At 36.7% G+C, this 23,155-nt stretch overlaps 1 protein-coding gene across 5 annotated transcripts in view; it reads left to right on the top strand.

Moving 5' to 3' along the window:
• The window catches only part of Aasdh (aminoadipate-semialdehyde dehydrogenase), a 30,368-nt gene that overhangs the window by 2,541 nt on the left and 4,672 nt on the right, over window positions 1-23,155 (top strand). For 2 of the 5 annotated variants that reach the window (XR_009228856.1, XM_046466101.2), the window contains exons 4-13: window positions 1,059-1,179; window positions 3,745-4,058; window positions 9,193-9,385; window positions 12,027-12,268; window positions 12,761-12,867; window positions 13,517-13,689; window positions 14,681-14,873; window positions 16,186-16,301; window positions 16,931-17,723; window positions 22,543-22,706. Coding sequence is in view for 4 of the 5 variants with exons in the window: in XM_046466101.2 (XP_046322057.1) it covers window positions 1,059-1,179; window positions 3,745-4,058; window positions 9,193-9,385; window positions 12,027-12,268; window positions 12,761-12,867; window positions 13,517-13,689; window positions 14,681-14,873; window positions 16,186-16,301; window positions 16,931-17,723; window positions 22,543-22,706 (2,416 nt within the window). In the remaining variant the exon portion in view is untranslated. Of the gene's footprint in view, window positions 1-1,058; window positions 1,180-3,744; window positions 4,059-7,214; window positions 7,496-9,192; window positions 9,386-12,026; window positions 12,269-12,760; window positions 12,868-13,516; window positions 13,690-14,680; window positions 14,874-16,185; window positions 16,302-16,930; window positions 17,724-22,542; window positions 22,707-23,155 lie in introns of those variants that run through there. The other 3 variants (XM_058586333.1, XM_046466403.2, XM_046466461.2) reach the window with 3 other exon arrangements.

The following is a 23,155-nucleotide window of genomic DNA, read 5'->3' as shown; positions in this document are numbered from 1 at the left end:
TAAGCTAATTGAAAGTTTTTAGTACAAGAGTATATTGCAAGTTACTGTTTTATTTACTACTGTATTCAGTGAATGAATGAAAATAATGGAGAATGTCTATTAAAATTGAGATATGAAGCCAAGTACAGTGGTGCTGGCCTGTAATCGTAGCAACTCAGGACGCTGAGGCAGGAGAATCACAAGTTCAAAACCAGTTGGTCTCAAATACAAGGATGGGGATGTAACTGAATGGTAGAATGCTTGCCTAGCAAGCTCTAGGCCCTGGGTTCAATCCCCAGTACAAAAAAATAAAACAAAGCAAAACAAAACAAAAAACGCCTATTTAAACAAATGATTATAAAGTGTTTAATCAGTTAAATTGTTCTAGGATGTTATCTTTTTGTGATTTCTGTTTTAGGACTCTGCAGTAAATAAATGCAGCCAACTAATTAAAGTCAATATTCATCGCATAGTATATATTAATTATATAATTATAAAGTAAAAAATGCTTCAAAATTTACTCATTGACAAAGGTTTATTGAGAATTTACTATATGTGAAGATCTAGTGTCTCCCAAGTGTACCTCAAGAGTGTTTTTACTTAATATGACTAAATGATGTTTGATCTTGTTTATATAATATTGCTATATACAGAAATTTAAAGGTGGGTTTTTTTTTCCCCTTAAGGTGTCCTAATTTAGGTGAAGTATGCATAATCTGCATACTAATAAGTTGGATGTGGATGTTTAGCTTCTTTTATACCTGTCTGCGTAGACAGAAAAAGAAAATAGGTTTTGCTACTTTTTTGGTATTTTAGTAGTGTCCAGTTAGTCAAGGATATTATGCTATAATATATTAATGTTTTAAAAATCTTGTATTTCTTTATATTACATGGTAAGAATTTAATATAAAATCTTATAATACTCAGATAGTCATTAAGAGCAAGATAAATTAACCAAAGATCTGTCCATGAAAACACTGGGAATTTTTGGTAAATAGTAATGTACATAGAAAGATAGAAATGCTAAAAGGAGGATTATATTTTGTAGACATTGTATCTGACTCTACTGGCTTCTTTAGAATTCTCCAGGTTCCTGCCGCTTATGCTCCTATTGATCCAGATTCACCACCATCATTGTCAACGCATTTTATGAAAAAATGTAATCTAAAGTATATTCTTGTTGAAAAAAAGCAGATTAATGTAAGTCTATGTGTTTAAATTGCTTTTTTGATGTTATATTTATCTTTGAATTTAAGAATTTCCTCCTCTCCCATCTTAATTTTTGAATTTTCTAACTCCAGCATGGTGAATTAGTCAGATTTTCAGTTGCTGTGACCGGTACCTGTTAGTAACAACTTAGAGGTGGAAAGGTTTATTTTGAGCTCACAGTTTCAGAGGTTCAGTCGGTGATTCAGTGACTCTATCTCTCTGGGTTCAAGGTGAGGCAGAGCATCATGGCCAAAAGTTAGGTGAAGGAAAGCTGCTTACTGCATAGCAGCTGGGAAGGATAGAGAGAGAAGAAGGAGCTAGGGGACAATATATTATTCCCAAGGGATGCCCCAGCCACCCCACCACCCTACAGTTAACACCCAGTTAGTCCTTTCAAATTATTAATCCATCAAATGGGTCAATCCACTGATTAGGTTACAGTTCTGCTGATCTAATCATTTTACTTCTGAACATACCTGCATTTATGCAGGAGGGACTTTAGGGGGACACCTTATATCCAAACCATTACACATAGTTTCTCAGGCTCAGTTTTATTGACAGTTTGGGTGGAGTAATTGTTTATTGTGGGAAGTGTCCTGTGTATTATTGAATGTTTAACAGATTTCTTGCCCTTCTCTCACTAGATACCAGTAGCACCTCCCAGTTGTGACAATCAAAAATGTCCAGACTTTGCCTCATTGCCAAATGTTCTTGTCACCTTCCACCCCTAGCTCTCCATTAAGAGCCACTACTCTATGGCATGAAAGTATCCCCTGATCTTATGATATCTGTGCATTTTTCAGGATTTTCTTTGTGTTTCCAATGTATTTCCTATACTGGAAAACTTTTTTTTTTTAATATTTATTTTTTAGTTATCGGCGGACACAACATCTTTGTTTATATGTGGTGCTGAGGATCGAACCCGGGCCACACGCATGCCAGGCGAGCGCGCTACTGCTTGAGCCACATCCCCAGCCCTGGAAAAATTTTTTAATACTTGAAATTTTGATCTTTGATTATTTATGGAAAGCACATTGGTCAAAACATGAAAGAATTATAATCAAGCTTAACATTTTGAAAAATAGATTGACACATAGACCAAACCTTTCTGGGAAATTAACTTCATAATTTTTTATTTTTAAGTGTCTGTCAAGCAAAAGTGTAGCTAAGAAACATTGATTTGAAAACAAGAATTAGTATTACATATTCAGCAGTGTGAAACAGCTCATATTTCAGTGTTATTTCTTACTTATAAAATTGTTTTACCAAAAAAGAATGTTATAGAAGATATATTCAACTTAGCTTGTTTTTACCCATTTCCTATATGAACCAATTTATATTTGGGAGTAACCAAAATGCATTGTGTGTGTGTTGCACATGTGTGTGCATGCATACACTCATATGGAGTAACAAGCGCTTGAGATGAATGAGGCTTCCTAGAGAATCATGGGTATTAGAATAAGATGCTTAGAAAGAGATCTGAAGTGTTAACATGGTTAATATTTAAAAGTGTTTTCAAAATAAACATTAGAATCTGGCCAAAGTTTTCTCTTTTCCTCAAATTGGTTTTTTATTGTATGTAAATAAGCAAAACTGAAATGGGAATAGATTATTTACTTTTCTTAACCTTGGTGAAAGTTTTATGAAGGAGTTGGTTGGGTATGAGAATTGTTAATATCAAGCCATTCTCTTCTCTCTTTCGTGTGTGTGTGTGTGTGTGGGGGGGGGGGTGGTACTGGAAGTCAAATCCAGAGGTGCTTTACCACTGAGCTGTATGTATCTCCATTCCTAAAAATTATTTTGAGATAGGGTCTTGCTAAGTTGCCAAGGCTGGCCTCAAATTTGCAATCTGCCTTAGCTTCCTGAGTAGCTTGGAATTCAGGACCAGCTTTAAGATATCTATTTTTTTTCCCCCAGTGTTACTGAGGATCAAACCCAGGAGTGTTTACCATCTTTTAAAAATTTTGTTTCAGAACTTTTATTTGTTTATTTTTTTTATGTGGTGCTAAGGATTGAACCCAGAGCTTCATATGTGTAAGGCAAGCTCTCTGCCACTGAGCTAAGCCCCAGCCCTTAATTTTTCAATTTTAAAGCAGGGTTTGGCTAAGTTGCTGAGGCTCTTGCTAAATTTCTGAGGCTGATCTTGGACTTGTGATCCTTCTGCCTCAGCTTCCCATGTCTCTGGGATTACAGCCATGTGCTACCATGCCCAGTGAGAATAGCTACTTAGAATACAGATATTACCTGTAGAGCAATTTGTGACCATCCATGCAGCGTTCAGTCTAACCTTTTCTGTCTCCGTGAACATGTCTTTATTACATTTGCCAAACTGCATTGCAGTTGCAGGTTTTTGTCTGTTTTGAAGGTGAGTTTGAAAATAAGGACAGCACTTTACTCTTGATGTCTCTTGTCTTTTTATCCCTGTATTGTATAGTGAATACCCCATTCCCCCAAAAAACCACATTGAATGAGTAAATGAGTATTTCATGTTACTTCTATATAAGAAATTCCTTTTAACATATTAATAATATAAACTTTGTCCCCTATCCAACATAGAAATTCACATCTTTACGTGAAACATTATTGAACTATGATACAGTCACAGTAGAACACAAAGATCTGGTACTCTTCAGACTGCACTGGGAAAATGCTGATGTTAACTTGAAGTTAAATGATAGAAAAGAGAAATGTGCTAAAGAAAAAAGAAAAAACAGCATGATGTCTGAGAACAGCATTGAAGAAAAAGAACACATGGATGTGAGACTAAAGCATTGCTTAGCCTATGTTCTGCACACATCGGGGACTACAGGGACACCAAAGATTGTCAGAGTGCCTCACGCATGTATCCTACCAAATATTCAGCATTTTCGGTAAGTTCTGTTATGTGAATTCTTCTTAGAACTTGTGTTTTAAAAAGAAAAGGACTTTTAAGTATTTATTCTTTGTATGTCTTGTTTCTAAATGGATAGTACTAAGTAATTGTGTTTGCTTTGCTCATCTCTATCTGAACTTTAGCTCTCTGCCAACAAGTATACCTTTTGATCCAGGCCAATCAAAGGAATGATATGTTTAGAAGCTTTTTTTTCTCCAATTATTAATAAAAAGAGCTGAAAGATGTTACTGGCAGAGGTACCAGCAGAAGCATGGGAAGAAGGGGTTTGTCCTGTTAGAATGTGTCTGGGCAGGACTAAGGAAAGTGTGGGAGAGCAGGAGCTTAGAATTTCCACTTGAAATTTGAACTTAATCTATTAGATGATGAGGAATGATTAAAAGATTTGCATTTCATTAAATTTACTCCATGGTGGTATTTTGGAGTTTGGCTAATGATGTGGCCAAAAGATAAGAACTAACTAAAGTTGCGATTCTCAATTTGTGAATAAAGAAGTAGAGGAGGAAGAGTGAACCAGCAGGTGGTAATCAAGAAAGGAAATAATTCCCAGTGCTTCAAAAAAGAAAAAAAAAGTTATATGAAACTTATAATTACATGAAATTATATGTGTCTTATGAAATTCATATTTCTTTTGTAGTACTGGGAATTGAACCCAGCTGCACTATACCACTGAGTTACATTCCCAGCCCTCTTTAGGTCTTGCTAAGTTGCCCAGGCTGGGCTTGAACTTTCAATCCTCTCACCTCAACTTCCCAGTTTTCTGGGGTCACAGGTGTGCAACCCTGTGTCCAGCAAGAATTTTAGTTTTGAAGGAGCTGTTTTATTTTATTGGACAATAGCCAAGTTTGATTACTGAGTCAGAAATGAAATGAAAATTTAAAATTCCTTATGTCACAATCTAAAAAGGTAACTCAGTAAAAAACAAAATACATTTCTTTCTATTCTTTTGGTATGCCCCTACTCTTCTACTTCTGGAGTTGGTAATCTTTTTATTTTTTTCTTTTTGGTACTGGGGGTTGAACCCAGGGTTAAGAACCCAGGGGTGCATAACGCTGAGCCATATCCCTGCCCTTTGTATTGTTTATTTGGAGACAGGGTCTTGATAAATTGTTGAGGGCCTGGCTAAATTGCTGGGCCTGGCTAAATTGCTGAGACTGGCCTTGAACTCTTGCTTCAGCCTCCTAGGTCACAGGGATCACAGGCACACTACACCATGCCCCTTTTAGTTTGGTAATCTTTAATATAGTCCTTGAAGTGATACTCACTAAGCTATATCGTTTTAAGTTTTGGTTTAATTAATTTTATTAAATATTTTTATAATTTCATATCTTGAAGAGAATTGTTATTTTTTCATGTTGAATTCTCTTCTCCATTGACTTTTTTTTTTTTTTGTAGTGTAGGGGTTGGAACCCATGGCTCTGTGCATCCAAGGCAAGCACTCTACCAACTGAGCTATCCCCAGCCCCATATGTCAATTTTTTTTTTATTTTTTTGTATTGGGGATTGAATTCAGGGGTGCTTAACCACTGAGCCATATCCCCAACTTTTTTTTAATATTTTATTTTGATTACTTATTTGTGGTGCCTGGGATTGAACTCAGGGATTGAACATGCAAGGCAAGCACTCTATCAAATGAGTTATATCCCCAGCCCTCCATTGACATTTTTTTTTTTGAGGCAGGGGAAGGTACCAGAGATTGAACTCAGGGGCACTCGACCACTGAGCCACATCCCCAGCCCTATTTTATATATTATTAGAAACAGGGTCTCACTGAGTTGTTTAGTGCTTCACTTTTGCTGAGGCTGGCTTTGAACTCAGAATCCTCCTGCCTCATCCTCCTGAGCCACTGGGATTACAGGTCTATGCCACTGCATCTGGCTCCTCCATTGACATTTTTAAACCAAATTTTTAGATAGACATTTTTTCTGTATCACATTATTAAATTAATAATAAATGCCAAGTAAGTTAAAATAGGAAGGCACAATTTTAAAGTATTTTTTAAAAAGATATCTACTAATTGATGTAAAGCTGGGCACTCTGGTGCCTGCCTGTAATCCTAGCAATTTGGGAGTCTGAGGCAGGAGGGTTGTAAGTCCAAGCCCAGACTCAGAAATTTAGCTAGACCCTGTCTCAAAATAAAAAGGGTTGGGGACTTGGGGACTTGACTAAGTGGTAAAGTACTTAGTTCAACCCCCAGTACAAAAAAAGAAGAAGAAGAAGAATTAGATGATATATATGACTTTGCAAATGTTACTTAACCTCCTGGGACTTTAGTTTTCTCTGTTTTAAAATGGGGATTAAAAAATGGGAGGAAACACTAGGTGTGGTGGTGCAAGCCTATAATCCTATTACATAGGAGCCTGAGGCAGGAGGACTGGAGGTTCAAGGCAACCTGGATAATTTAGCAAGACCTGTCTCAAAAAGGACTGGGAATTTAGCTCAGTGGTAGAGCACCCCACGTATAGTCCCCCATTCCAAAATGAAATACAAAAGGGGTGTGGATACATTTTGGAATGCTTGTGTTTTGCACACAAGGCCCTGATTCAATCTACAGCACCCCAAAGAAAGAGAGGGAAAACTTCCTCTCTTTTCCCCAGTATACTCACTGTCTGGGGACCTCAAAATAAACTGATAAAAGATAATAATAGGAGATGTAGCTTGATAAATGGTTAAAATTAGAAGTATATATATATATATATATATATATATATACACACACACACACACACACACACACACACACATACACACACTTTAGTTGTAAAAAGAGATGGGGAGAAAAGACTTCTGTAGGAAGAATAAGTAAAGACAAATAGGTTCAGAAACACAAACAGGAGATGAGAAAGATTGTGATGATGCTATACTGAGTTGAAAGAGCCTTCCTGTCTCCTTCATGGCCAAAAACTTCCCCTGGGGGAAGGGATTTATGATAGGCTTTTCCTTGGTCTTCCTAGGAGGAAAAGTCACCCTGAGGAGGTGTTTTACTGCAGCCTCATTTCTCAGAAGTTTCTGCTTTTAATCAGAAAAAGGAAGCTCCATGAAGGTTTCTTCTCTTTTTTGGGGGGTACCAGGGTTGAACTCATGGGGCACTTGACCACTGAGCCACATCCCCAGCCCTATTTTGTATTTTATTTAGAGACATGATCTCACTGAGTTGCTTAGCACCTTGCCATTGCTGAGGCTGGCTTTGAACTCTCGGTCCTCCTGCCTTAGCCTCCCAAGCTGCTGGGATTACAAGTGTGTGCCACTGTGCCTGGCTGAAAGTTTCTTCTTGATTTGTTGAATCTCAAATGTCTTCTGCTTAAAGAAATAACATAACAACTTCAGGACTCTTGAGTGTGTCCTCATACAACCATATGTGCTTCATATTGTGGTTGGAAAATTAAGAACCAGTGTATCATCACAGTATCACAAATAGTAAGTTCAAACATTCCTTCCATTCCACCTTTTCTTCTTTCCTCCTTCAAAATCTCTTCTTTTTTTCAGGTTTTCTTATATTGAATACATCTGTTATGGTTTAGATATGAGGTATACCCCCAAAGCTCATGTGTTTTCAGGTTATCTCTGCTTTTAGATACAGTGGGTTTTCTGTGCCATAGGTTCAATGCTGACTTTCCATGCCCTATAATATCCTAACCATATATTCTTGTTCTACTCTCTGTTTAGATCCTGTGAGGAAAATGCCAAATAGTGGGGAAAGGGAGTTAAGGGTCTCTATTAAGCATCATTGAAAAAACTATCTCAGAATATGATTTCTACTAGAATAAACCCAGGAGGATATATTAGGGTTAAAACAAGGAATTGGCCTACACAATTGTGGGAGTAGGCAAAAGTCCATAGGCAGGCAGTCAGGAAAGGATGATCAGGAGCAGGCTGGAACCCCAGGGGCATCAGATTAACAACAGGCTAGTCAGAAAAGAACCCAGGCAGAAGGAAGTTAATTGCAGACCCAGATGGTGTCTCTGGGCTCTTCAGAAAAGGGCTCACCCTTCTAATAAAGGTCTCAACTGATTATATCCAACCAATTCAACATAATCTCCTAATTGATAAAAGAGGCTGATTAAAGCTTTTAGATTAGGCCAGTTGCACACCTGTAATCCCAGTGGTTTAGAAGCTAGGGCAGGAGAATATCAAGTTTAGAGTCAGCCTCAGCAACTTCGTGAGACCTATCACAAAATGAAAAATGAAAAAATAAAAAATGGGATGTATCTCAATGGTAAAGTACCTATCAATCCCAATACACACCACACACACACACACACACACATACACGATTCGATTAGGTTCTTTTTTTATATATAAATTTTTTTAATTGTACATGGACACATATATTTATTTTTTATTCATTTGTTTTTATATGGTGCTGAGAACCCAGGGCCTCATGCATACGAGGCATGCACTCTACCACTGAGCCACAACCCCAGCCAAGATTAGGGTTTTTTAAAATATTTTTTTAGTTGTAGTTGGACACAATACCTTTATTTTATTTGTTTATTTTTATGTCATGCGGAGGTTCGAACCCAGCACCTCTCACATGCTAGGTGAGTGCTTTTCTACTGAGCTACAATCCCAGCCCTAGATTAGGGTTTGATTGAATAACGGGGAAGAGTGTGTGTGCTACCAAGTGGCAGCTGCCACCCTGCTGTTCTTCATCTCTCTCACCCTAAGGAGAAGCATGCTAGAAGGGCAATTCTGGGAACTACGGTTCTGTCTATCCAAGTTAATATATCAGAAAACTATCATAAGGACAGGTGCAGTGGTGCACACCTGTAATCCCAGCAATTTGAAAGGCTGAGGCAGGAAGATCCAAGTTCAAAGCCAGTGAGGGATATGGCTCATTGGTTAAGTGCCCCTGGGTTCAGTTCTTGGTATCAGCAAAAAAGAAAGCCATAACTGATGATAAAATATATCTAATAAAAAAATGAATATTGCTTTAAACTGACTTTAATCCTTTTATAAAAAGGATTTCCAGAATTAATAGCACTATTTTTGTTAATCTAAAGGAAGAATAAAATTGCACAACATTCAGAAACTTAATCATCATAAATATTTTTTTAGAGTCTGTGTTTACAAAATGTTAGACATTCTTATGACTACCTTCTGTTTTGCCTTAGGGTACTTTTTGACATCACGCAAGATGATGTTTTGTTTCTGGCTTCACCTCTGACCTTTGATCCTTCCGTTGTGGAAATGTTTGTGGCTCTATCAAGTGGTGCCTCTCTGCTTATCGTACCACCTTCTGTCAAAGTGCTCTCATCAAAATTAGCTGAGGTTCTCTTTTCCCATCACAGAGTGACTGTTCTGCAGGTACATTTTAGGAGCAAATGAAGTGTTTTGGTTTTTATTATTTAATATTTTAGATGTTTTAGGGAAATTTTATATTTCTTTAGTTCTTTGCAATAGATTAATGATAATCAAGTTAGATTACCAAGTACTATCCCTTTATGATGTCATTTGTTTATTTAAAAATTTAAAAATCAGTTAATTCTATTAAGAAAATTATTTTATTGTGGATTTGGTGCTTACTATATAATAACTAAAGGAATTTGATTCAGATCTTTTGGACATGCTATGGGATATCTCCTATCTTAAAATTTAAGTGTATCAAAAGGTAACATAAGTAAATTATAATTGACTTAGGAATTTAAATTTTTATATCAGTGCATTTACAATAACCTCTAAAAACATTTTTGAAGTTTGGCCTTCTAAAATGCTTTTCAAATGTGTACTTGGGAAGTATATGGTACACAAACCTAAAGATATTACGTTGTAAATGGTTAAAGAGAGAATTAACAAAATTATGTACATATCATGATATCTTAAGTGTTTAGTTTAGCTGCTATGGAACTGTGTTTAATCCATAAATAGAAATATTAATTTCATATGGTATGTAAATTAAATGAGAATGGTATAGCACAGTTCTGGTATGTATGTGTCTCAGATTATGTGAATTTTTATAACAAAACACCATAAACTGGGTAGCTTATAAATAACAGAAATTTATTTATCATAGTTTTGGGATCTGGGAAGCCCAGGATCAGGCCCCAGCAGATTGAGTTTTAAGTGAGGGCTTGCTCATTGATTCATGGATCATTTTCTTAACTGGATCCTCACATGATGGAAGGGCCAAGGGTCTCTCTTGGGCCTCTTTTTTTTTTTTTTTTTGGTGCCAGGGATTGAAACACTGAGCCACATCCCCCAGCCCTATTTTTTGTACTTTATATTTAGAGACAGGGTCTCACTGAGTTGCTTAACGCCTTGGCTTTGCTGAGGCTGGTTTTGAACTCTAGATCCTCCTGTCTCAGCCTCCTGAGCTGCTGTGATTATTCTGTGCCCAGCCCTTCTTGGGCTTCTTTTGTCAGCATATATTTCATTCATGAATGCTCTGCCTGTGTGGCCAAATCACCTTCCAAAGGCGCTACTTCCTAATTTTATTCCATGGATGTTAGGATTTTAGCATATCATGTTTTTATCTAGTGTAATAAGATAGAAGGATGATAATTTCTGCTCCAAAGACAAAATTTAATATTTTGAATTTTTTTGGACTAGTGTGTTTCCTCTAAAAAATTTGACCAAGTAGAATTTATCTCAAATGTATTTGACGTATGATGATACACATTACATGAAGAGCAATGGACAAAAAAGCACATGCTTATCTTAATAAATGCAGAAAAAATGTGTTTGGCAAGATTTAAAACCCATGATTAAAAGGAAATATATTTTTAAAAAATTTTTTCAAGCCAAGTATGGTAAGCCTGTAATTCCAGTAGCTCAGGAGGCTGAGGTAGGTGGATCGCAAGTTCAAAGCCAGCCTCAGAAACTGCAAGGTGCTAAGCAACTCAGTGAGACCCTGTCTCTAAATAAAATACAAAATAGGGCTTGGGATGTGGCTCAGTGGTTGAGTGCCCCTGAGTTTAATCCCCAGCACCAAAAAAAAAAAAAAAAATCTTTAAACAAACTTTGAATTGAAGGAAACTTCTCAAATCATAAAGGGCATCTATTGTTAAAAAAACAACTAGGACTGGGGCCATAGCTCAGTGGTAGAGCACCTGCCTAGCAAGCAAGAGGCCTGGAGTCCAATTCCCAATAACACACACACACACACACGCACACACACGCACACACGCAAAAACCAAACTACAGCTGATGAAACTCTGAATGCTCTCATCTTAAGATTTAGAACAAGGCAAAGGTATTTGCTTTTACCACTTTTCTGCATTGTTTTGGCGGTTCTAGCCAACATAATAAGATAAAAAGAAAAGGAAGAGAAGGAGGAAGAGGGAGAAGGAGAAGAAAAGAATTAAAGTCATCTACATTGGATAGGAGGAAATAAAACTCTTCATACACAGATGACATGATCTTATAGAAAATCCTAGGGGTAGGATCAGGATGAAGAAGGGAAGACTACTAGAATTAATAAACACATTTATCATTTTAACTTTAAATCTTTTCTTATAAACTATATAATGAAACAACTAATATTTTTGCATACCTTTTTTCCTAAACATAATCCCTGTCCCCATAAAAAAAGATAATGCATACATCAACCGTTTTCTAAATATGATTTGCCATTTGATATGTATTTACAGAGTAATCACAGCAGCTCAGGAGGCTGAGTCAAGAGGATCTAGAGTTCAAAACCAGCCTCAGCAATGCCAAGGCGTTAAGCAACTCAGTGAGACCCTATCTCTAAATATAAAGTACAAAAAATAGGGCTGGGGATGTGGCTCAGTGGTTCAATCCCTGGTACCAAAAAAAAAAAGAGGCCCAAGAGAGACCCTTGGACCCTCCATCATGTGAGGACACAGTGAAGAAAATGATCCATGAATCAATGAGCAATAATTTTATGGCTGTGAACTTCAAATGCATTGCTGTGAATTAATTATTACAGTGTTTACCTTCTCAAGAAGTGAGTAGACAGAAAGAAATTATTTTAATGTATCTGCAGGCAACGCCAACATTGCTTAGAAGATTTGGATCTCAGCTTATTAAGTCAACTGTTTTATCATCTAGTACTTCTCTTCGGGTGTTAGCCCTCGGTGGGGAAGCATTCCCATCATTGACTGTTCTCAAAAGCTGGAGAGGAGAAGGCAATAAAACACAGATATTCAACATTTATGGTGTCACAGAGGTATCAAGTTGGGCGACCACTTATAGGATTCCAGAGAAGATTCTTAACTCTACTTTGAAGTAAGGATTTTAATTATTCCAGAGAGGAAATTGTGTTTTTTTCAGGATTTTAGTGCCATGAGTAGGGTTTTTGTTGTTGGTGTTTTTGAATTTTGGGGGGGGGTTGGGTTTGGGGTTGGTTGGTGCTTGTGATTGAACCCAGAGCCTCGAATGCCAAGCATATACTCTACCCCTGAGCTATATGCTTACCCCCTGCTAACTGTATTTTGATAGGCACAGGAGTAATAATTTTAGAAACCCTATTTACCTATTATTTTAAGTTAGGAATCCTTATTATAACTGGTGCTGAGATCCTGCTAGAACTTTTTGTGACTAAATTATAATGAACAATATACGTGACAACATTTCCACCTAACCATTTCCTATTGGAAATCTTTGATTTATAATAAACTTCCTTTTTTTCTTTATTTGGTGTAGTATGATTTAAATACACTAGGAAATATTCTTTTCAAGTGTAAAATTTTAAATCTACTTTGGGTTTGTTTTTCCTAGATGTGATTTGCCTGTACAACTGGGATTTCCTTTGCTTGGAACTGTAGTTGAAGTCAGAGATACAAATGGATTCACAATTCAAGAAGGCAGTGGCCAAGTATTTTTAGGTTCTTTTACATTTGTTGATTGGCAATAATTTTTTTTTTTTCAGGAAGAACAACTAATGTGTTTATCTTATTCTTGATTTTTATAATGTCTAATGTGCTTTTCAGTTGTAATTTTCAATCTCATTCTCAATCATGAAATATTTCATGTTGCCATAATTATATACAGTGTCTAATACTCTAATTAATTTAGAAACTAACTTGGACTGTTATATAAAAAATAATATTTAATGATTATTATAGAATTTTTAAAAATAACATTTTTACAAATAAGCTTGTTATGTCTAATTTTTTTTTTTTTTTTTGGTACTGGGGATTGAACTCACAGGCACTCAACCACTGAGACCCATTCCCAGCCCCATTTTGTATTTTATTTAGAGACAGGGTCTCACTGAGTTGCTAAGCACCTTGCTTTTGCTAAACTCCCGATCCTCCTGCCTCCTGAGCCAATGAGATCACAGGTGTGCGCCACCATACCTGGCCTGAAGTTAGGTCTAATTTTATCTGGCAGCATTTAAAAGTGAGCCCCCTTTTAATATAAATGTTCAAATTTTGAGTGTTAGTAATTGAGTTTGAAGTTGTAGTGAAGTTTATGATTTTAAAATATATTTTCCATGCATTTTTATGACATTGGTGTTTATATCTTTGGAAGGTGGCAAAAACAGAGTGTGTTTTGTTGATGATGAAATAACAGTACCTCTTGGCACAATGCGAGCCACAGGAGACTTTGTGACTGTGAAAGATGGAGAGATGTTTTTCTTGGGTCGAAAGGACAGTCAGATCAAACGCCATGGTAAACGTCTTAACATCGAGCTTCTGCAGCAGGTATAGCTATTCAAATATTAAGTATCTATTAATACATGTAGGTATTGGAGGTGATTACCACCAATTTTCTATACCAGGTTCTTTTATCAATTATTTTTGTCTGAGATTTTTTTGTTGGTGATGAATCACACTAAATATTCAGTATGCCTCTTATTCCCAGCATAAATAGAGTTGTTTTTTTTTAGATCCAAGGATTGAACCCAGAGGCACTCTACCACTGAGCTATATCCCTGGCCCTTTTTATTTTTTATTTTGAAACAGGGTCTCACTAAGTTGCTGAGACTGATCTTGAACTTGTGATCCTCTTGCTTCATCCTCCCAAGTCACTGGAATTAAAAATATTGGCATGTGCCACTGTGCCTGGAAGTGATTATTTTTTAAATTATCGACAGAATGGGTTTTGAGATCTGTGAAAGTAAATTTATTTGCTTTAGGACAATTTTTTTTTTTTTTTTTTTTGGTACTGGGGCTTGAACTCAGGGGCACTTGACCACTGAGCCACGTCCCCAGCCTATTTTGTATTTAGAGACAGGGTCTCACTGAGTTGCTTAGTGCCTCACTTTTGCTGAGGCTGGCTTTGAACTCACGATTCTCCTGCATCAGCCTCCTGAGCTGCTGGGGTTATAGGTGTGTAGGTGTGTCCTACCATCCCCAGCGCAGTTTTTTAAAAAGATCTCTAGGATATTCCAGAATTTAATTAGCTATACTTTTTTTTTTTTTTTTTAATCAGTGATTGAACCCAGAGTGCTTAGACATTGAACCATATCCCCAGCCCTTTTATTTATTTTTTTTATTTTTATTTTTTTTTTGAGACAGTGTCTTGCTAAGTTGCTGAGGCTGGTTTGAATTTATAATCCTCCTGCCTCAACCTCCCTAGTTGCTGGGATTACAGGTGTGTGTCTGGGCCTGGCCACTGTACTGATTTCAGACATAAAAAATTAGAACATCAAAGTTTGTCTTCATTGGCAAATTGGAATATTCTCTCTTATAGGTTGCTGAAGAACTTCAGCAAGTGGAATCTTGTGCAGTTACATGGTATAATCAAGAAAAATTAATTCTCTTCATAGTATCCAAAGATGATTTAGTGAAGGATTACATTTTTAAAGAACTGCAGAAATACCTTCCAAATCATGCAATCCCAGACGAGATTGTGCTGATTGATACTCTGCCATTTACGTCTCATGGTAAAATAATTTAAAGCAGCTATATTCAATGATGACAGATAATACTAAGTGTATTCATACTAGTTTAGTGGCCACATAAATCTCTATTATGATAAATGATACTAGTATTTCTTGTACTAGAACCTCTGTTAAATACTTTGTATAATTAACCCATTTTCAGAAAATCCTGTGGGTAGGTGATATTATTCCCATTTATAGCTGAGGAAAATAAGATTAAAAGAGGTGAGCTAATTTTCCCAAAATCACTTTGTTAGTTTGTGCTTGTATTAATCAGGATTCTATAGAGACACAGGACTGATTTTTAGATACATATATAAAAAGGAGATTTATTATAAGAAATTGTCTCATGTGCTTATAGAGGCTGAGAAATCCCATGCTCTTTTTACAACGTGGAGACCCAGGAAAGCTATTGGTATAATTCACACTGAATTTACAGGCCTCAAAATGATACAGACCCCACAGAGTAGGAGACGACAAGATAAGATGTCCCAGCTCAAACAGGCTCCTTCTCCTGTCTTTTGTTTTGTTCAGGACTTCTAGGGATTGGATGATAACCAACACTTGGAGGGGGGGCAGTCTTCTTTCCTGAGTCCACTGATTCCTTAATCTCAATCGGAAATACTGTTATAGACACCAGATATAGTGTTTAATTGGGCATCCTGTGACCCACTCAAATTGACATATGAAATCAACCATTAAGGGGCTGGGGATGTGGCTCAAGTGGTAGCGCGCTAGCCTGGCATGCGTGCGGCCCGTGTTCGATCCTCAGCACCACATACAAACAAAGATGTTGTGTCCACCGAAAAATAAATAAATAAATATTTAAAAAAAAAAGAAATCAACCATTAAATAGTATTAAAATTCTGCCTAGCACTGTCTTTAAAATATGCTCCTAATGTTCATATTATATTACCTTCTCAACTTAATTTTTATTTACTGTATACTTCAAAATGTAATAATTCCTCACTTAACAGTACTATTTCTTTTAGCTCTTTAAATTACATAAATATTTAGCTCCTTTGCTCTTGGCTATTACTACATTCTTTGTAGCATTGGACTATTTTCTTAAGAATTGATTATCTTTTACAAACTATATGATTTCTATATGATTTCTTTGTAATGAAAATTATGCATGGCTAATGAAGATATAAAATATCTTTGAGACAAAATTTTATTTATTCATTTGTGGTATTGGGGATCAAACCCAGAGCCTTACACATGTAAGCATGTGCTCTACCACTGAACAACACTTGGCCCTGAGGGTAAATTTTAAATATTATTTTAAAATGTATTATTTCTCTTTTATATTAAGGCAAAATTGATGTTTCTGAGTTAAACAAGATATATTTAGACTACATGAATTCAAAGCCTGAAAAGAAACTCAATGGAAAAGAGGAGCTTTGGGAAAAATTACAGTTTTTATGGAAGGTACAACTTTTAAAATACAAGTTTATTATTAGGGAATGGTAGCATCCTGATAAGTCTGAAAAAAATTTCTAGGAATGTTATCAATGCCCAAAAGTCATTCAATTTATATAAAAATAAAAGTTAGTTTCTTAGACAAATTTCCCACCTTGAAATGTATTGGAAGCAAGGTAGTTAGGGTGTAGGTAGATGAGGCCTGTCTTGACTAATTTACATTTAGAATTATGTTATTAGTCCAGAACAACTTTAGTAACAGCCTGTGTTTCTGTTTAAAGAAATTTTTGTTTTTTAAAGCACTGGGGATTGAACCCAGTTCAATCTTAGTGTCTTCGGGAGTTTATAATTAGTAAATCAGATGTTTTTGTTGCCTTGTTTCTTGTTTTATGGGTAGGAAGACTGCTCTAAAGGAAAGTATATTTTAAAATTGTATAATGAGTTTGTAACAGAATTGGTTAGCATAGTGTTTGTCTCCTTTTGTATAAAGAAAAAATTATTTTAATTATTACAATATCTATTTTGTATCTTGAGGTTTATATCTTCAATGTAGATACTGTGATCTTTGTATCTTACTTGTAAGTAATGGAGTCTTTGGTTTGGGGCTTTTACCATATTTCTTCCTTCTCTCACTCTAGTCTGTTCTGAGTCTCTCAGAAGATCTTTTGAAGGTTCCTGATGAATCGCTCTTCTTAAATAGTGGTGGAGATTCCTTGAAGTCCATACGGCTTCTTAATGAGATTGAGGAACTTGTTGGTACATCAGTACCTGGCCTTCTGGAAATTATTCTCAGCAGTTCCATTTTAGAAATTTACAATCACATTCTTCAAACAGTGTTTCCAGATGAAGACGAGACATTCAGCAAGAGTTATGCCACAAAGAGGAAACTCAGTGACACTAATCAAGAGGAAGCCAGTGGAAAATATTTATATCAGAAGTCTCTCCTGCCTTTAAGTTATGACAGTGAGATAAATGCCTTTATTGCATTGAGCAGAGGGAGTCAGATTTTGTCTCTAAATACTACTAGGTTTTTAACTATGTTAGGACATTACCCTTCAGCCTGTTCTGACTTCACTATACAGACCAACATTGAGAATTTGAAAAGCTTAAGTCCTCCAGCTATATTCAGGAAGTCAGAAGATCCATCCTATGTTGCAAAAGTTTGTGAAGAGGGGAAACCTGTGATAGGGGCTGAAAAATTGGAGTTACATGTTCGGTGGAGGTCGGACACAGGCAAATGTGTAGATGCTTCTCCTCTGGTTATAATACCAGCTGTTGATAAGTCTTCTGCAACTGTGTACATTGGCTCTCATTCTCACAGAATGAAGGCAGTTGACCTTTATTCTGGGAAGGTGAGATGGGAACAGACTTTGGGAGATCGTATTGAGTCATCAGCATGTGTATCTAAATGTGGAAACTTTATCATGGTGGGTAAGTTTCTGAATTTGAGGTTTGTCGGGTTAAATTGAATTACCTTACAATAATGCTAGTAGGGCCGAGTTAAATTTTAAAAAAATGGTGGGGGACTGGGGATGTAGGTCAGTGGAAAGTGCTTGCCTGACATGCATGAGGCTCTGGGTTTGATTTCTGCCTCCCACCCCACACACATTTTTTTGTTTAAAATATGTATGATGGTTTTGGTTGCTCCCAATGAATAATGATTTAGTCTGTGCTGAATAAATATGGACCTTGGGAGTCAAAGTTCTTGGGTTTGAACTTAATGCCATAGATGTTATAAACTCTGACCTTTGGCAAGTTGCTGAACCTCTTTGAACTTCAGTTTTCTCATGGGAAAAATAATGAAATGTGTTGTTACATCACACATTTTCCCAAACTTAAGGACCTAGAGCCACAAACATTTATTATCTTACAGTTTTGTGTGTCAGGAATTTAGGAGCAACTTAGCGAGCCTGTCTCATGCAAAGTCTCTCATGTTTCTGTAACCATCTGAAGGCTTTACTTTGGCTAGAAAATCTGCTTCTGCCAAGATGGCTTATTCACATTGCTCTTGGCAGAGGGCCTCAGTTCTTTGCTGGGTCTTGATGGGAAGCTACATTTTGGGCCACATGAGCCCCTCCTCTGTAGGCTGCTTGACTGTCTTCACATGGTAGCCAACTTCCCTCAGAATGAGTGATTAAGTGAGGAAGAACCCAGAACCATTTATGACCCAGCCTCTAAACTTGTATACTATCATTTTGCTTTATTCCATTCATTAGAAGCCCACATTCAAGGGGAGGGGAATTAGACTCCATCTCTTGAAAGGAAGAAAAGCAAAGAATTTATGGACTTATTTTATTTTTTGGTTTTGGGAATTGAACCCAGGGGCACTTAACTACTGAGCCACATCCCCAACCCTTTTTATTTTTTATTTTGAGACAGTGTCTCACTAAGTTGCTGAGGCTAGCTTTGAACTCAAGTTACTGGGATTACAGTCGTACATCACTGCACCCAGTTATGGACTTAATTTAAAACTATAATCATCATAGAGCTTTTGGGAGGATTAAGTGAGGTGATTTTTTATGAACCCCTTAGTACCTTGCCAGGTAAGTACTAAACACCAGTTGCTTAGAAAGTGTTAGTTACTAGCTGCGGTTCAGTTCCTTAAGGTAGAGGTGACTTTGCTAGAAACGTGGACCTCTCCAGTGTGATGTCTCTCCCTCATTACACTTTTTACTCCCCCAGGTACATAAGGTTTCACTTTATATGCTCATGGAATCTCTCAAACTTTTCAGACTAAGTGCTTCGAAATTTGTACCCCTGCTTGTGCTGTGCTAGCTGGGACCTACTTGAATCTAAATTTGATAATTTCATTTTAAACACCTACATTTTGAAAATTATAGAAGAGGAAACTTTCAGTTTTACATGAGGTTATCAGTTCTAGAGTAATGCCCATCCTGAAATTAACTTGTTGAAATTCCTGTTTGTATTCTGAGAAGCTAGACTGGGCATGAGTTCAAGCATCTTTGTTCTGGGTGACCACAGGCCTTGAGTCTAGATGCAAATTTAAAAATGCATAAAAGATTTGAACAGACAGATTGCAAATAAGCCTATGGAAGCTGCACTACATACTGGGCAAGTAGCTCATGTCTATAATCCCAGTGACTAGAGAGGCTGAAAAGTGAGGATCACAAGTTCGAGGCCACCTCAGCAGCTTTGCAAGGCCCTAAGCAACTTAGTGAGACCCTGTCTCAAAAATTAAAAAGGACTGGAGGAGGGTCTGGGGTTGTGGCTTAGTGGTAGAATGATTGCCTTGCATGTGTGAGGCATTGGGTTCGATTCTTAGCACTATAAATATAAATAAATGAATAAAATAAAGTCCATCAACAATTAAAAAATAAAAATTAAAAAGGACTGGAGGAGATGGGGCTGGGGTTGTATCTCAGGGCTGGAGCGCTTGCCTAACACAGAGGAGGCACTGGGTTTGATCCTTAGCACCACATACAAATATAAAGGCATTGTGTTCATCTACAACTAACAGATTTAAAAAGAACTGGAAATGTAGCTGGGTGATAAAGTGCTCATGGGTTCAATCCCCAGTACTGGGAAAAAAAAAGAAAAAGAAAAGCTGTTCAACATCATTAGTCTAGGGAAAGGTAAGATACAAGTCCTATTTTGTTTGTTTTCTTTTATTTTTGCAATGTTGGGGATTGAACTCAAGGCCTCCTGCATATTAGGCCCACTCTTTACCACTGAGCTACATCCCCAGCCCTGGATATGAGTCTTTTATCAGATGTGTTTTCTCCCAGTCTGTTGCTTGTTTTATCATTTTCTTAACATGGTATCTTTATTTATTTATTTATTTTTCCTTTTTGAAGTACTAAGGATTGAACCCAGAGACCCTCTATCATTGAGTTACATCCCCAGCCCCGTTTTGTTTTTAAGACAGGGTCTTGCTAAATTACCCAGGCTGGCCTTAAATTTATGATCCTCTTGTATCCTGGGATAGTATCTTTTGAAGAGAAGTTCTTAATTTGATGAAATCTGTTTTTCCCCTGGTTCTGGGGATAGAACTCAGCAGCCCTCTACCACTGAGCTGTATTCCAGCCCTTTTTTGTTTTTTATTTTGAGACAGGATCTTGCTAAATTATGCAAGGTGGCCTTGAACTCGGTTGGTCTTGCCTCTGCGTCCTGAGTTGCTGGGATTACAGGTATGTGCTACCACACCCAGCTCAATTTATTTGTTTTATTTATTTTTTATTGAGTTGTGCTTTAGGTGTTATATCTAAGCAATCTTTGCCTAACCCTTAGCCACAATGATTTTCTTATATACATATTTTTGGAATTGAATTCAACTGAAAGAAATATTATTACTAAGCAGGAGTTTGCTATTTGTGTGCCACTAAGTAGTCTCTTTCAGAAAAAAGACATCACAGGGGCAAGGATTGTGGCTCATCGGTAGGGCACTCGTCTGGCACGTGTGAGGCTCTGGGTTCGATCCTCAGCATCACATACAAAAAATAAATAAAATAAAGGTATTGTGTCCAGTTACTTCTTAAAAAAAAATACAGCACAAAAAGTATATTGGAAATTGAACCTCAAGTGAGCAGCAAACGGTCATGGCCATGGGCATTACCATCTAGAGAATGGAGGCCAATGAGATTTCCCCAAATAACTGTCCTCAAATGCTTATGATTTACATATGGATACATTACACAGAAGTTGAGTAATCTCTTCTTTGTAGATTTTGACCACTCCTACTTCTAGCTAGGTATTTGACTATAACCAAGATCAGGGATCCCTACCCTGTCTTCTCATCCATGGCTGTAATCTGGGAAAAGCAGTCTATTGTCATTATTAATAATACAGACTCTATGACTCAAAATGGGATACGGAGGAAGAGCATGAGAAGAAGACTACCACTAAATAGGGAAGAGAGGTGGGAGGGAAAAAGAGGGAGAAGGGGAGTTGCACGGAAGATGGAAGGAGAACCTCATTGTTATACAGAATACATATATGATGTTGTAATGAGAAAAAGAAAAAAAAAGTGGGTCACATTAGATTGGATAGAGAGAAAGGATGGGAGAGGAGGGAGGAGTAGGGAGGATAGGAAGGGCAGCAGAATAGAATAGAAAATATGATTGAAGTATGTACATTCCATGTGTGTATTATATGTCAAAATACATTCTGCTGTCATGTATGACTAAAAAAAAAATAAATCGTATGGTAAAAAAAGAATACAGACTCTAGAACTTCACTTCTTAGATTTAAATACTGGCTCTGCCACATGTTACCTTTTTAGTTTTGCCCAAGTGACTTAATCTCTCTGTGTTTCAATGTTGTCATCTGTAGAAGGCAGATAGTGCTTTTTTACATAGTGCTTACTTCACTGTGAGTTATTTAAATAAGTTAGTGGATATATAATACTTTGCATAGTGCCTAACACTTAGTAAATGCTCAGTGAACATTAACTATTAATAATGTTCACCTTTCTTGTTTACAGTAACCCTTGTAAGTAGATGAATCCACATTCTGCAGAAGAATAAACTGAGTTTCACTGGTGCTGGATGATTTGCTCAGTGTCAGCCCTGGTGAAATCTGAATCCATATTTATCAAATCCTTTCTCTGCCACACCATGCTTTATTGTGTTCTTGGTTGTGAAGCACTTCATAGTACTTATTAATAATTAGCAGATGATGTGTTGCATGCCTATAGTCACAGCTACTCAGTAGGCTAGATAGCGTGAGCAACTTAATGAGACAATGTCTCCAAATAAAACATAAAAATGGCTGAGAATGTAGCTCAGTGGTAGAGCATCCTTGGGTTCAATACCACACACACAAAAAAGGTATGACTACTAAATAGGTGTTTTACATAAATGACTACTGTTCATTCGGTTTCTGCTTTACGTTGCTGAAATTTAAATTAGATGAGTGAACATAGAGACTACATACATAAGAAGAGCATCCAATACAAATTGTTCTGATTTAGGCTAAAGAGTTATTTTCTAACTTCTGGAATCCAAGGTTTGGGGTGTAGCTGAGCTGGAGAAGTCCTCAGGAGTCTATTGTGAACACATTGATCTAGGTTCTCTGGCCTGGGTTACTCTAGGAGTTTCTTGGGCCTCGCAGGAAAATAACAAAGATAAATAGTAGAAAAGTTAGGTCAGGAAGGAAACAGTCTGGGTAATAGGCTAATGAATCTGTGCTGAATGGAACATTAACCAATAAATCTCAGATGAGGCCACTTTAAAAAAAGTTATCTTCCAGTGATGTATTTAAATCTCATCTTTTATATTTTGTTTCTCTGTAGGCTGTTACAATGGATTAGTTTATGTTTTGAAAAGTATGAATGGAGAAAAATACTGGATGTTTACTACTGAGGATGCTGTCAAAAGCTCAGCGACCATGGATCCCACCACAGGCTTTTTTTATATTGGATCTCATGACAAGCATGTGTATGCTTTAGATATTTATGTAAGCATTCACCTCATTAGTCTTGTACTGTAAGCATAGAGGAGTTAGAAACTATCAGGTGCTGTTGACTTTAGGAATAGGTATTAACTATTAAGAAGGGGTTAATTAAGTTTTAATATCATAAGATTTTTTTATTAGATTTTTATAGTAATACATAGCAGTTCTTAAGGCATTTTTAATGTCTTTACCAAATTTAGCACAAATACATTTTGAAGTATAAAAAAACTTAGAATTACTATCTTTTAAAAAAATTTTTAATTGCAGTTGGACACAATACCTTTATTTTTATTTATTTTTTTAATGTGGTGCTGAGGATCGAACCCAGTGCCTCACATGTGCTAGGTGAGTGCTCTATGGCTGAGCCACAACCTCAGCCCCTAGAATTATTATCTTAACAATAGAAAAAAATTACAAAGTAAGATATCAGTAAGATATTTTAAGACCTGGTT

This window comes from Marmota monax, unplaced genomic scaffold (assembly GCF_021218885.2).
Source record: "Marmota monax isolate L192 unplaced genomic scaffold, Marmota_monax_Labrador192_F-V1.1 WCK01_AAM20220418_F8-fsc00025, whole genome shotgun sequence".
Classification (NCBI taxonomy): domain Eukaryota; kingdom Metazoa; phylum Chordata; class Mammalia; order Rodentia; family Sciuridae; genus Marmota; species Marmota monax.
The sequence above is the reverse complement of the archived record's forward strand: the minus strand, read 5'-3'. Positions and strand labels throughout refer to the sequence as shown.